Raw genomic sequence first — 13076 nt, 5'->3', positions numbered from 1 at the left:
CTAAGAAGCCTGGCTGTTACCTTTGGTAGCTTGCGCTTTCCATTTCTCCCGGTTCTGCTGCACCACCTCAGTCCAGGTGGCTTTAAAACATTTGAAGTCCACAGTGAGTATGGAGCAGTTGAGTGAGGCACTTCCTTCGGACCCAGTGCTCTTGACACTTGATCTTTTAACTTCAGAGGGACTAATGCTATTCAGACTGGACACAAGATCACAAAACACAGAAGTCATCATCCCATACACCCAAATACAGCTAAGAAGAAATAATGACTGTAAGTCTAGATAACTTGACAGGTTCAACCAGGAAACTAAGCTTGAATCCTTCAATATCCTCTCCCTCCTTCTCACCCTAGGGCAACTAATGTTAAAGCAAACAGAACAACCTGAGCCAGTATTAGAAACAAAGGGCAGCTTTTCCTTTCTTTTTCTGGTATTCTTGGTCCCTAAGAAATAGAATCACTCAAAGTGTTGCCATATCCTTTGTTGTGCATCTTCACTTCCTAGATAGTCATTGGAGAGTCAAATGATTTTAGAAATCAAACACGTCAAAGGAGGAGCCTCCTAAAATTCACCAGTGGGAGACATTAAGCACAGGACAGGAGATGAGCCTTTGTCCAGAGTTTGGTGACCTCAGCTGAGGCTGAGATCAGGCACTCATTCCAGTTACAAACCCTACAGTTGTCTTTCAAGGATGGACACTTCATTGTAGCCATTTTAATAAATGCAGTAAAATAACTGACATAGAAAGCTATTAGTGCCTGCTCTTCATTTAACAGCCCAAGAGTGAAGAAGTCACCTGGGAGAAAGTCCTGACTAGGTAATCCTATTCTAAAGAGCACTAACAACATGACATTTTAATCCCAAGACATACCCTGTTCATGAAACCACTAAAAGGGTAGTTTCTCTGCAACAGCAGAGCAGGTTGAATGGGCCAAGACTCCTCACATCAGAACTCCACGTGAATTCTGGTGATACTTCATGCATTTGCGTAACCCTAAATGCTGCCAATAAAGTGTGCTTACGCTACTTTATTTCAATCCCATTTACACTTCTAGACATGAAGAAATGAGTGACTCTCAGTGGCTCCCTCTACCTTCTCTTTGACATCAGTGACTGGAAGAATGCTAAAGTTCACCAGATTCCATGGCTACAACCATTTGTGCTCACTGCCTTTGGACGCATGCTTCCAGTTGATGCCAGCCTCTCTCTTTACCTTCCCTGAAGCTGGAGTTTCCCCGCAGTAAAGTCACGTCACAAGGTGAGCTGTGGTGTCAACAAGGTGGATATGGGGCCTTAAGCCACACAGAAGACATAAAATGTGGTGGGGAAAACTGAGGCTGTTGGGCACAATGGCAACATGTGCAGAGGTAAGCGAGAGGATGTATGGTTATTCACCTGGAACGCCTGAACCCGGACATGCCAGAGCGGGAAGCTTCATCAATGAGCGGAGTCACAATCTTCTCGGTCATGTCAGTCAGCACAGTAAAAGTGGGTTCCACGATGAAATCAATGAAACCTGAGCAGAAACACAAGCAGAGTCAAGCAGGCAAGAGGAAGATTTATGTGGAGTCGTTGCTTCAGTGATCACAGACAATAGCACTGTAAAAGACAGTTAAAAAATTACACCTTGAAAGAGGGATAGGCAAATACTAAAAAAGGGAAAATGGAGTTATACATTAATGCTTAACAAAAGAGGCAGGATACACCACGCAATAAAAGGTACCTACTTAAACAGTGGAAAGAAATTGTAGCAAATCAGAAGATAAATAGATGCATCAGAACTTGTTTTGTAGGAGGACTGTGATATTTGAGCCAAATTCCTGGCAGATTGAGATAAAACCCAGTTTCAAAGATGAACTCTCTAACAGAATAAAATCAATGTAAAAGTAACGATACTGGAAAGTTTTGCTGGTGTGGAGTTCTGTGCAAACTTCCCTTACTGCACATCAGTGTGTTGCTGTGAATATTTTCTCCTCAGTGCACAGCCAGCTTGCTCTTGTTGATAATTAAACAGATTTAGATATTTCCCCCACCTCATTTTTTTAATATAACTAAAGGAAAAAGAAATGGGCCAAATAATTTCTAGTTCAGTATACAGTTTGGCAGAGATGAATACTGATCTGAATGTTGATAAGCACTGATCTGAACATTGGTAAGCTCTGATCTGAATGTTGGGTAGGGCAAACTGAAGGGTCCTGTAGTCATAATTTCTTGAGATGAAGGAAAATTGAAGTTTCATGAAAAAAATGTGAGTATGAATAACTTACAGTACCTTACATCTTCCCCTCAATTCTCACCTGGAGCAAGGGCTATTTCTTATGTTCATTTTAGCACTTCTCTTAGTGAATTTCTTAGTGTTGCAGGTAGACAGGAAAACAATGATGTCCTTAATCCCTCCTAAAGCACATGAGGATTCAGATCTTTCTCTATTGCTACAATTTTTAGAGATTTGGTAACTACCAATGATTATAATTTTACATTCATAATATTATAATTTCCCTTACTGGCTTGTGATACATTTCTACAACAGACCCTGATGATTCTAGGTGATTATAGAACAACAGAAGGAGAAGAGAAGACATGGATCAGGTACCTGAATTCATAGATGCTTTCATCCATGTCTTGAACGCAAAGCAGATGAGCATTCTTCTAGTGCCACTACCCTCCCCTGATTTTTGCTAGATTTCTGAAAGGATGGGTAAGTGCATTTTCATGCCTTGTCAAATTAAAAATGTTACTTGCAAGTTTTCAGAATTTCATACTAACGTTCTGTAAATCTGCAGAAAATATGCATACAGTATTATCTGAACATCTGAATCATGTGCCTCCGTAATACTGAGAAGTCTTATCTATTCCAATATATGGAAAAAAGAACTCCTTTCATCTTGGAGAGTTAATCAGAAATGTATGTAATGTATAGCCACGACAGGAAATTGTGTGCTAAATCACAACCCAGACAACCCTAGCAAACTTCATAAAATCTTCTAAAGCACTGAAAATTGAACTGACTGAGAGCAGTTTTAGGTGCCACAGGAATCCTGAGGATAATGAGAGTTTGATTTAAATATATGTGTGTGTTTGCTTGTCTCTATGCCTCTTCTATTATCCTTCACTGAAAAAAAATATTTTACCTCATAATGACTAAAGAAACCCAAGCCATGGGACTTTGTCAGTTCTTCTTGGCAAGTAATACCAATACCACTGCCACTTGCTCCATCATCACTAACAACCCTGAGACAAGCAAATGTCTGGTATCAGATGTATGTTTGCATCACTAACTTCAGCAGCAGGGTAGTGGAATCTACTTCCTGAGATACTCAATATTTGTACACAGTACCCAGTTGCAAGTATCTAAGAAACAAGTTTTGCCTGGGAGAAGTCTTGTATTTCATGAACAAAGACAGGCAGAGGTGGCACAAAGGACCACAGGTAAACAAACTCAAAGACCTAGGAGAACCTTTCTGTGGTGAGTGGTATATTTTCCCCTATTTCCTATAAGACTAATAAATCATTCAGCTGTGTTAATGGGGATTACAATAAAGTTGGGAAATATAATCTGCTTTTGTAGAAACAAAACTTAGGACTTTATTAATAATTATGTAATTTATGCGATATTCTCAAGTGCCTCTTCCTCCATGTTCTCTCTCTTCTTACCTAAAGACACTGTTATTTAAATACGGTGATTTAGTTTGCTAATTAAAATGGCTTGAATGGCTTGAAACCTGCCTGGCAGAGAAAGATCTGGGGGGTGTTAGTCAACAGCTGACTGAACATGAGTCAACGGTGTGCTCGGGTGGCCAAGAAGGCCAACAGCATATCAAAAACAGTCCGTCCAGCAGGTCCAGTGAAGTCATTCTCCCCCTGTACTCTGCACTGGGAGGCCACACCTTGTGTACTGCTTTCAGTTTCGGTCCTACCTTGACCGGACAAGAAGGAACAGCCTTAAGCTGCATCAGGTGAAGTTTAGATTGGACATTAGAAAAAGTTTCTTCACTGAAAGGGTTGTCAAGCACTGGAACAGGCTGCCCAGGAAGATGGTTGAGTCACCATCCCTGGAGATGTTTAAAAGGCAGGTAGATGAGGTGCCTGGGGACATGATTTAGCAATGGATAGGTACAGTCGGAGTTGATGATCTCTAAGGTCTTTTCCAACCTAATGGTTCTACAATTCTATGATTCCATCCTTTTTTATTCTTCAATAGAATGAATGTGGTAAATAGTTCTGTAGTCCAGTGACTAAGATGATTTTACCAATTAACACTGCATGCTGAGGGTGGATTCCAGCCACATGCCTGGCATCCGTTTGTTCCACCTGAGAATGTCACCACTGCAAACACAGGCCTAAGGACAGTTTGAATGCACTCATCAGCCATCAGCTGTTATCCAATGTTTTCTGAAGCTGTAATTTTCTTTCTTGCCAGCGGAAGGACAAAAATAAAAGGATGCTGTTACATTTAGCAGCTGCAAACAGGACAATGGCAACAAAGGCTGATCTCCAGTCAAACAAGCTCCTATGGTCTGAGACAGATAGAGAAGATTTAACTCCTGATATTCTTGTTGGGGAGTACAAGTCTTGGCCTGTTTTTCTTTGCAATTTGTTTGTCTCCCTGGCTCTGATAAGCAGCCTGACTTCTGGACATTAATCTCTTCTGATTTCTCTACTTCACTGGGCTACCAGCGGTATATTTACTATACTCATTCTATTGAAGCAAAAGGATGATAAATTGGTCATTAACATTAATAAGTTTTAAAAAACAGGTTAATTTTTTAATTATCTATTTAAACTCTAGACAATTTCTTCACAAACTGAAGCGACAGGAGAGAGAAACATCCTTTTTGAGAAGTTTTTGCTGTTAGATTATTTAATTTCCTGGAGAAGAGTCCATTCTGAAAAACCTTCTAGTCTGCATTTGTGAAAATCTCTCATTAATGAAAATGTTTGCCAACTGTTGTTGTACCTGCAGCAACCTTAAAGTAGCAAACTAGCTACTACAAACAAGCCAAGAATAGGAAGAAGCCACCAGAATAGGATTTCTAGGCTCTGTCCCTGACATCAAGAACACAATTTTATTTCACAAAGGACAGGGGTTTATTTGTGGGACTCGATGGCTTCTTGCTGCAGAATTTAGTATTTAATAAGAACTTACTTTTGCAAAGAAATGTAGTAATTACTATTCCAGGGAACAATTTGTTAAAGTTATTAATCAGGTAAATAAATGAATAGGAACAGATTATTTGTCTGAGAATCTAGCCTACAACTTTGAAAGCCTTACTTCAGCAGACAGCCAGAAAATATAAGAGGTTTTGATTTAAAAAAAGAAAGAATGACACTGCCAATATGAGCAGCAGACTGAGAAATGAAGACTTTATAAAGTTAGAAGCCAAGATTTATAGAGAGTAGCCTATTAATGTCAATGGATTACTAAACTGCACAATTCTAATATAATGACAAATAGTATATGATTAAATAAGGTTGTCTTTGCATACTGATGAGTACCTCTTTTATAAGGTGGAATTGTGTTCACAATGGTCTAATTCATCATTAATTTTGCAGTGGCTTAATACAAGGAACATCAATGCAGAAGTTTCTTGGCTCTCCTGCCCTTCCTGAGCAAAGGACCACGAAGGAGGAAGATGAAAAATGGTTTCCAAGTAAACACAACTCTACATAGAGGGACCCCATGGGAAGAACAACTCCTTTTCCCTGCAGGGAGTAAGGGGCGTATCTTGAAAGCTGATAGAAGGGATCTGAAAGAGAAGTTTGTACATGCACTCCCCTACACACCAGTCAAAGGGAGAGAGTTTATCTTCTCTTGCAACACAGGTGTAGTGTGCCCAGGAGTCCTTAACCTCGGTTTTAGTTGAGACTACATAACTTCAAGTTTGCTGCTGCTTCCCTTCACTGAGCTGCTGGCAGAATGCAAACCTTCTCAGCAGCTGCACTGTACTCTACACACATTCCTACTCTTCTGGGTTACTGTTGCAGAGGAGTAAACATTATAAGTCTGGCAACTAGGCCAGACTTGCATAGGGCTTTTCAAGTTCAGGTTCCTGGCTGAACTGTCTAAACTTCCAAAGAGAAAAATCTAGATGGGGTCCCTCAGAGAATGGCTTGCCTAACAGGATCAATGAAATACTTTTAAACAAAAATGGCTCTTAGCCACAGACATGAATCTAAAATTCCCTAGGTTCAGGGATATCTTTGGCTTGTTCTTTGGGAGAAATTTCATACTTCAAATTTTTTGTTGGTTTTCCTTTAATATGTTCTCTCTCCTTCTGCTTCTGTTCCCAGCTCCCTTGTTTTTAGGGTCAGTGTTATCTTTCTTTTGTTCTTCCATTTGGCATCCTATTCTCCAGTTGATATCAGTCTGTAAAAAGATCTCTGTTTCTGAATGGGTGGAGTAGAAAAAGGTTTGCTATATTTGCTTGGCTTCAGTGAAAAATATTGGTTGGCTTGAAGCACTGGGAGAAAAACGGTGGGAAGAAAAAATGGAAAAAAACACAATGGGTTTTGCCCAGTTCACTGAAAGGACAGACATTACATTTTCATTTCTACTAATTATACTCATATCACAACACGTTGCTATGTGCGGCTCACCTTCACAGCTCAGAAAACAACGGAGTACTTTCATAACCAGGGACTGTAGTCACCTCTGCAGACACATCAGAGGTAACTTCATTGCCACATGGAACCATCACCACAAATTTGATAGCTCCTCAGATTTGAATTGCTGATCTGGGGGAAATAACACCATCGCGTTTCATTTCCTCTCTTCCACATAGTTTCAAATGATGAGAGAACACTATGATCTTAGCCCTGCAGCTAGGAGCAAGTTTTGCTTTTAAGATGCTCTTTTGCATTTAACAGGAGGGACATACCTATTTGAGACTGAGCAACCATAGTAGACTTGCGATCACACAGTGGAGAGAAAGGAAGCCCTAGTTCTGCTTCTTTGTCACCCTGGAGAAACAAAATTGGGAAGAAATTACAAAAGGATAAGACAGGTTGCACTTTGATCTTAAGTCATGACTTTAAAAACCTCTCATTTTACTTTCTTTAATTAAGACTTGGGTTTGGTGTGTTTTTCTGTGTAGGCTTTTTTTTCTTTTCCCGGTAATACAAATCATAGATTACAAGCATACTCTTACTGAAGCTCTCCAGAGAACCCAGCAGAACTCAGTTCTCAGAGCAAAGCTATCAAGAGGAAATGTCATTGTGAGGACGGATTTTTCAGGGTGTGCACTTCTTTGTACGTCATTTTTAGTCTTTCAGATAAGGACTTCACAGTTCATAGCTGGCCAGATGCAGATTACTTTTTTTTTTCTTCCAAAGGAAACACAGAAATTGTTAACATTTTATGGAAGTGCTTAAATGCAAGAGTCCAAGCATGTTTTTCAGATCTCAGAACAGAAAGTCCTTTTCTAACATCACAAAATGGTGCAAAAGATCAAGTGTTATAACCCCCATCTTATTTTCCAGCCTTTCAAGTTGCATATTCTCAAAAATCCCTTTAACTTCGTTCCAGTACTCTATAACACATTGCTTTATGATGAAAAAATATACAGGATGACACATTTGCAATACTCCTCATGGAACATTCAAATTTAATCAACCTGTTAACTATACTGTGGAATCAATTCTCTAAATCAGCAGCTCTAACCGTGCTCAACTTCTGGCTGGTGTTCAGGCTAATGTTAAGTGGAAGCTAAAATAGCCATCAAACTAATCAGAGGAAAACTTCTGTAGGCATAAGTAAGAGCTGAATTCTTCTTCTTTTCTTAATATAACATACACAAGTTTTCTTAGAGTTTTGGATTGAACAATATGTAATAATGTTCTTTAATTGTAGAACAATTCTGCTTTATGTTAGGAATCTCATATACAAATATCAGGGTGAAACAGAAACCAAACACAGGAATATTGTGAAATAACATTCCTCTACTGTCTGTTACATCTCTTAGGAAAAATATCTCTTAAAGCCAGCTCTTAGCTAAGCATCGTTTCTTTCTTACTTATGCCTTTTAAAAACTCCAGTGCCTAATTCTTTTTAGTAAGGGACCCCTAACTGCTTTTCCGACTGCTCAAAGAGATATTTGACTTCTAAGCTGTTTGGGCAGCTCCTTCATGACTAGCTAAATTGCATTAGTAAAACAAATTAATTCATGTAAGAAGTTTGTTTAAAGAGATGCCTCACCATAACTGCTGAAGCTAAAAAACTAGTATTGTACTCAGAAGCATCAGTCACACCTACAGCATGTTTACTTGGTGCAGGAAGATGTGTCACATTAAAAATACTCGAAAACCAATAAGGCTGGGAACCTGCACTGATATAGCTTAAGTCAGGCTTTACGTCTCCACAGAGCACATAACAGAAAGGACAGAAGAAGGTCTGCAGGTGAAGGGCATAAGGAAATAAATACCGAATCTGAGGCCAGACCAGTTTCTTACCACCATGGCGCCCTCTGGCTAGACGTACTTTTCAGTTTGTGAGAAAAGCGTGTTCTTCTGCTGTTAGTTAGGGCTGTGTTTATTGATCTAGTACTAAATAACTTCAATGAACACAAGTTCTATGCTTCATGGTAAGCTTAAGGATTTTTCTGAAAAGGGCATTAATACTGCATCTGAATTTGGAACTAGATTACAAGTGTTATATAAAGCTTTATCTAAAAGTGGAGGCATTTGTCATTCAAAACTAGAAGGATTTGTTGACTGGAAAGAAATTATTCTTATGAAAACATAAAATAGTAATTTTGTCTTCATTAGATGTGTAAAACAGGTAAAAACTCAGGCTTTGTGTGGTTTCATACCTTCACCAGTCTTTAGGGAACATGGCAGTGGTGTATTTTAACACATCTAGTATAATTTTGAGCTAGAAAAGTATAAATATACACAGAGTTTTCCCTAAAATATATGTGAAAATCATCCTACTTGCATGAGTCTCCTGTATGGCAACATAGAGACAGCTGCAGGTATGACCCACCTGCTTCCACCTAGTAAACCCATTCTTGGTTTGCATAACAAATTAAAAGATTCATTTCAAAGCAAATTCTTGCAATCTCCTTATTATGAAGGGATTCCCACTATGCCTTTAAAAACAGATGCTATTTAAAAAAGTTGTTAGAACATTAAAAAAATTGTCATATATTTTTTCTTCTTTGCATTCAGATTTACTATAAAGCATGAAGTTATTGAACATTGGAGGGAAATTAAGCACTTAGATTTCTGCTTAGTTGAGCAATTCGTGTTGGTGAAAAGTATCCTAAACACTCCTAAGTGCTCTGTTTACTTTTCCTTTTTTATTTTTAAGGCAGCTCTTCGAATGCTTTTAATTAGTCACTCAGGGATCTTATAGCTATCACACAGAGCTTAATGGTTGTCTAGATTTGTGGGTCTGTCAACAGGTGATCCACCGTGAGCTATATACTAGACCAGTTCACTTCATCCAAAGTAAGACTAACGCATTTTTCACATCTATCCCAACCATATAAGTACAGTTCTATCAAGTACAGCCACCTAAATCTGCTTTCTATGGTTCTACAGCTAAGTAGATCATCACATATTCTGTATTTTTCTAATTTGAAACACATATTAGCTTTCCAAATTAGAATTTCTCCTAAGTAGATAATATCTGTATCTAGAGTCAGTGTATCAGACATTAACTCCCAAAGAGGCATAATAGCTATTGCTACTGGTGCCAGATGAGAAATCTTCATGTCATTTAGTAGGTTCTTGGTAAAATCAGAGAAGAAGGAAAAGACCTGTGTTTGTCTTCACTTAAAAAGATCTGTGTTTATTATATTTCCTTGCCCAATCCTACACAATCCCTCTGTGCCACAGAAATGCAGAGGAACTTCTTGCTTTACCTGTCTGAAGAACTCCTCAAGTAGAGACATGGTCCAGCGATGATGGAGATCCCAGGCCTTGGCTGGATGACTGATGTCTGCTGTATGCAACAACAGTGATAAGGCTTTTGGCTTGTCAATTCTGAAAACCCAAAGGATCAAACAAATTAATTGCCTGCTTTTGCAGTAGAGAATGACAAAAATCTCACTTAAGCAGAAAAATGAGGGCATTAGAATCTTTAGCAAGGATATTAATGGAATTATTTCTGTGTTCATAAAATCAGACAATTATGAAAGATTATCTAATTTCTCCAACATATACTATTCCTGTTGTAATAGGGACATTAAGAAGTGCAAAAAGAAACTTTGCTCAGCCTTGCTGAGCTACTTTGAAGGCTTGCTTGTCTGCATAAGACAGGTTGAAGAGCTGCTGTGCTCCCCATTTCAACTGGGCTGCATTCTGTGCAGCACACAAGAGAAGCTCTTCCCTTTAATCTAACTAGGATCTGATCTCAAGGGCACTGATGAGTCTATGCAGTAACTGACAAACGTTTCACTCTAGAAGACTAACATGAGATCAGAAAAGAATCCTTGCATCTTGTTCCACAGAACAAATAAAACTGGTAATTTCTTAAAACCATAATCTGAGAGTTTAGCCCAAGAACTCCGTAAATAAAGTTTTCTTGGGATGAACAGTTTTGTATTTTAGTTCCAGCTTTTGACTGTCTGAAATAGGCATAAAAGTGTAGCTTGTGAGAGGACCAATGGCTACCCACACTCTGGTCTGATACAGGTATAGTTCTGGGAGGGTCTGAACAAACCTATGTCCAGGGTGAAAAAATTACTATCACCCTGAGATTTCTGGAGTATAAAAGGAATTTTATAGGGAAGAGCTGTAAACAAAATATTAGAGGTCTCAGTGGCATACTGAGAAGAAGAAAAGGCCTTCCACATACTGCTCCGTCTGATATTTTCCAGTCTTTCCCTCAGTGGATCTCAAGTTGTTTTCATCTGTCCACTGGTTATACAACAAGCCCGTTGCAGAGGTGGCAGCCCATACCACCTGCAGAAGGGCAATGCATAGGTTGTGTTCTGCAGATCTTATAACCTTGAGTCATACTCAAGCTGTAGAGGTCACTCAGCTGGATTGTGTCCTTGATGTTACCCAGATATGCAAAGGGAAATGCCTATGGAGGCGTATCGCAGCAGGGTGACCTTTTCAAGCTTTGGTCCACTGGCATAGAACAGAGATGCGTGTATATAGGGGTGCCAGTCCACACGTAAGTGAATTCTTTCAAAATTCAGCAGCAGAAAAAGAATCAATGTAGACATCAAAGGGAGTGAGGGCCTCTGGAGAGGTGCTTTGAAATCAAACGCAATGGCAAAGCACCAGCTGAAATGCAGCCACTTGCTACATAGTGTTGTGAAGTGACTCACCCTTCTGGCTGCTGCAAAGCATTCTTCATGGCTTTGATTTGCTGGAAGTGACAGGACATATCAGTGGCCAACACCATCTCAATCACTAGAGCTCTGAATTCCCTTTTGGATGGCATCACAATGAGATGAGCAAGGAAAAGAAAATACAAAAAAACCCAGCATCAGACACATTCCAGTTTCTTTTGTTGTCTATCTGCAAATTATTGACAGTACTTATGCCTGTGTATGTCAGTCTTTCCATTATCACTGTTTTGGGGAGGGGGAAGAGCATGAATGTTTTTCTACACAGACACAGGTGTGGGAGGGCTGAAAATTAAGCAAGGTGACTAATCCTTGCTAGGAGAAATGCTAGATGTTTTTTGAAGAGCACCTTAGTATTAATACTCCTTTTTCCATTAAGCACAAACCTCAAATGGATTTCTTTTCTAGGGCATTCTTAGAAGGAAGTATAAACACTGTTTAAAGCCTCGGCATGAATCAGGTGAACTTTTGAACCTGAATTTTTATTACTAAACCAAAAACAGAACGTTAAAAAAAAACTCCTGTATATATGATGCAGTATTTCACTGATATTATTAATTCAAACTATTCCTGTATGAACTTTTGTTAAGTCAGCTTGTTTAGGAGCCAGTTGAAATTTCTTTGCAGATAATATGGATACCCTAGATATTTTAAAATATCGGAACATTCTGATCTAGCACACAATACAAATTTATTTTGTCTTTCTATCAGTTCAGCTAGATATGGGTTAACACAGGAAGAACAACCCAAGGTTAGCATACCAGCTCAGGATTTGGGAGATTCAGATATGAGTCAGCTTTCATTTAAAAATAAAAGTTACTATTCTTCTTTTCATGAATGTTTAATAAAGGACGTGGTCTAATTTGAGCATGTCTCTCTTGCCACTGATGGCCATGCTCAAGTTCCAGCCCCAGGCCACTACTGTGTACAGAACCAAGACTGCTGTGCTTACCCATCCCACGGGTGGCACATAATGAGTCCCTCCCACCAGGAGTTCTGCACACATGTTAAGATGGCATCAGCTGCCCTCACTTTTCCCTCAATATAACCACCACTTCCTCTCCTCTCCATCCTTATACATTATCAGCTGCATAGCCAACAGCATTCAAGATGATGCTATAGTGGCTGAAAACAAAGTTATTTTAAATTATTTTGGATCTACTATTTTTGCCAGTCCCGGTTAGATTCCTTTTCTGGTTCATTTCCAGAAGCATAAACCTCTCTGTAGATACAACCAAAAGAGGAAGAAGAGAAGAACCTTTACAAGAAAAAGGTGTGATTATGCTGTGGGAACATTAGTGCTTCAGATTATTCCTAGAAAACAACAGACACTTCACACATCCTCTGGAGAGCAACTGCATCATAACAGTCTGCACGGGCTACTTTGGGCATAGCAGGAACAGAAAAACAAAGGGCTGAACTCAGGAGAATGAGGCAGTGACTTCAGTGCTAGTGTGTACACACTCTCACAAGCACACAAATTGTAATTTCTGTTTTATAGAGGTAAATCTGGAAGATGCATATTTTCTGAGCTCTGCCCATATTTCAGAACGTTTCGTCTGAAATTGAGAGGAAAAATACTTCAGAGGCACTAAAAAAAAGAAAGCATTTTAGTACTGCAATACTGGTGCTGGAGCCTGCCAGGGACCCTTGAAGACCATCAGAGCCTGTTGGAGACAGCTGAAGACCCGAAGACCCCACCAGAGACCATCACAGCCTCTGCAGCCCATTGGCCTCCTCTGGAGTTTTTGGGGCCTGGAGTTGGCATTTTTTCAGTTG

General features: G+C 39.4%; 1 protein-coding gene across 7 annotated transcripts in view; it reads right to left on the bottom strand.

The window, feature by feature from the left end:
* PDE1C (phosphodiesterase 1C) overlaps positions 1–13076 on the bottom strand; it is a 291755-nt gene that overhangs the window by 36813 nt on the left and 241866 nt on the right. For all 7 annotated transcript variants that reach the window (XM_009568489.2, XM_054060642.1, XM_054060646.1 and 4 more), the window contains 5 exons: positions 11277–11378; positions 9861–9981; positions 6876–6957; positions 1393–1513; positions 21–196 (listed from right to left, as the gene is read on the bottom strand). In XM_009568489.2, coding sequence (XP_009566784.1) covers positions 21–196; positions 1393–1513; positions 6876–6957; positions 9861–9981; positions 11277–11378 — 602 coding nt within the window. The remainder of the gene's footprint in view (positions 1–20; positions 197–1392; positions 1514–6875; positions 6958–9860; positions 9982–11276; positions 11379–13076) is intronic.

This window comes from Cuculus canorus, chromosome 2 (assembly GCF_017976375.1).
Source record: "Cuculus canorus isolate bCucCan1 chromosome 2, bCucCan1.pri, whole genome shotgun sequence".
NCBI classification, from domain to species: Eukaryota; Metazoa; Chordata; class Aves; order Cuculiformes; family Cuculidae; genus Cuculus; species Cuculus canorus.
This window is presented reverse-complemented; position numbering and strand designations above follow the sequence as displayed.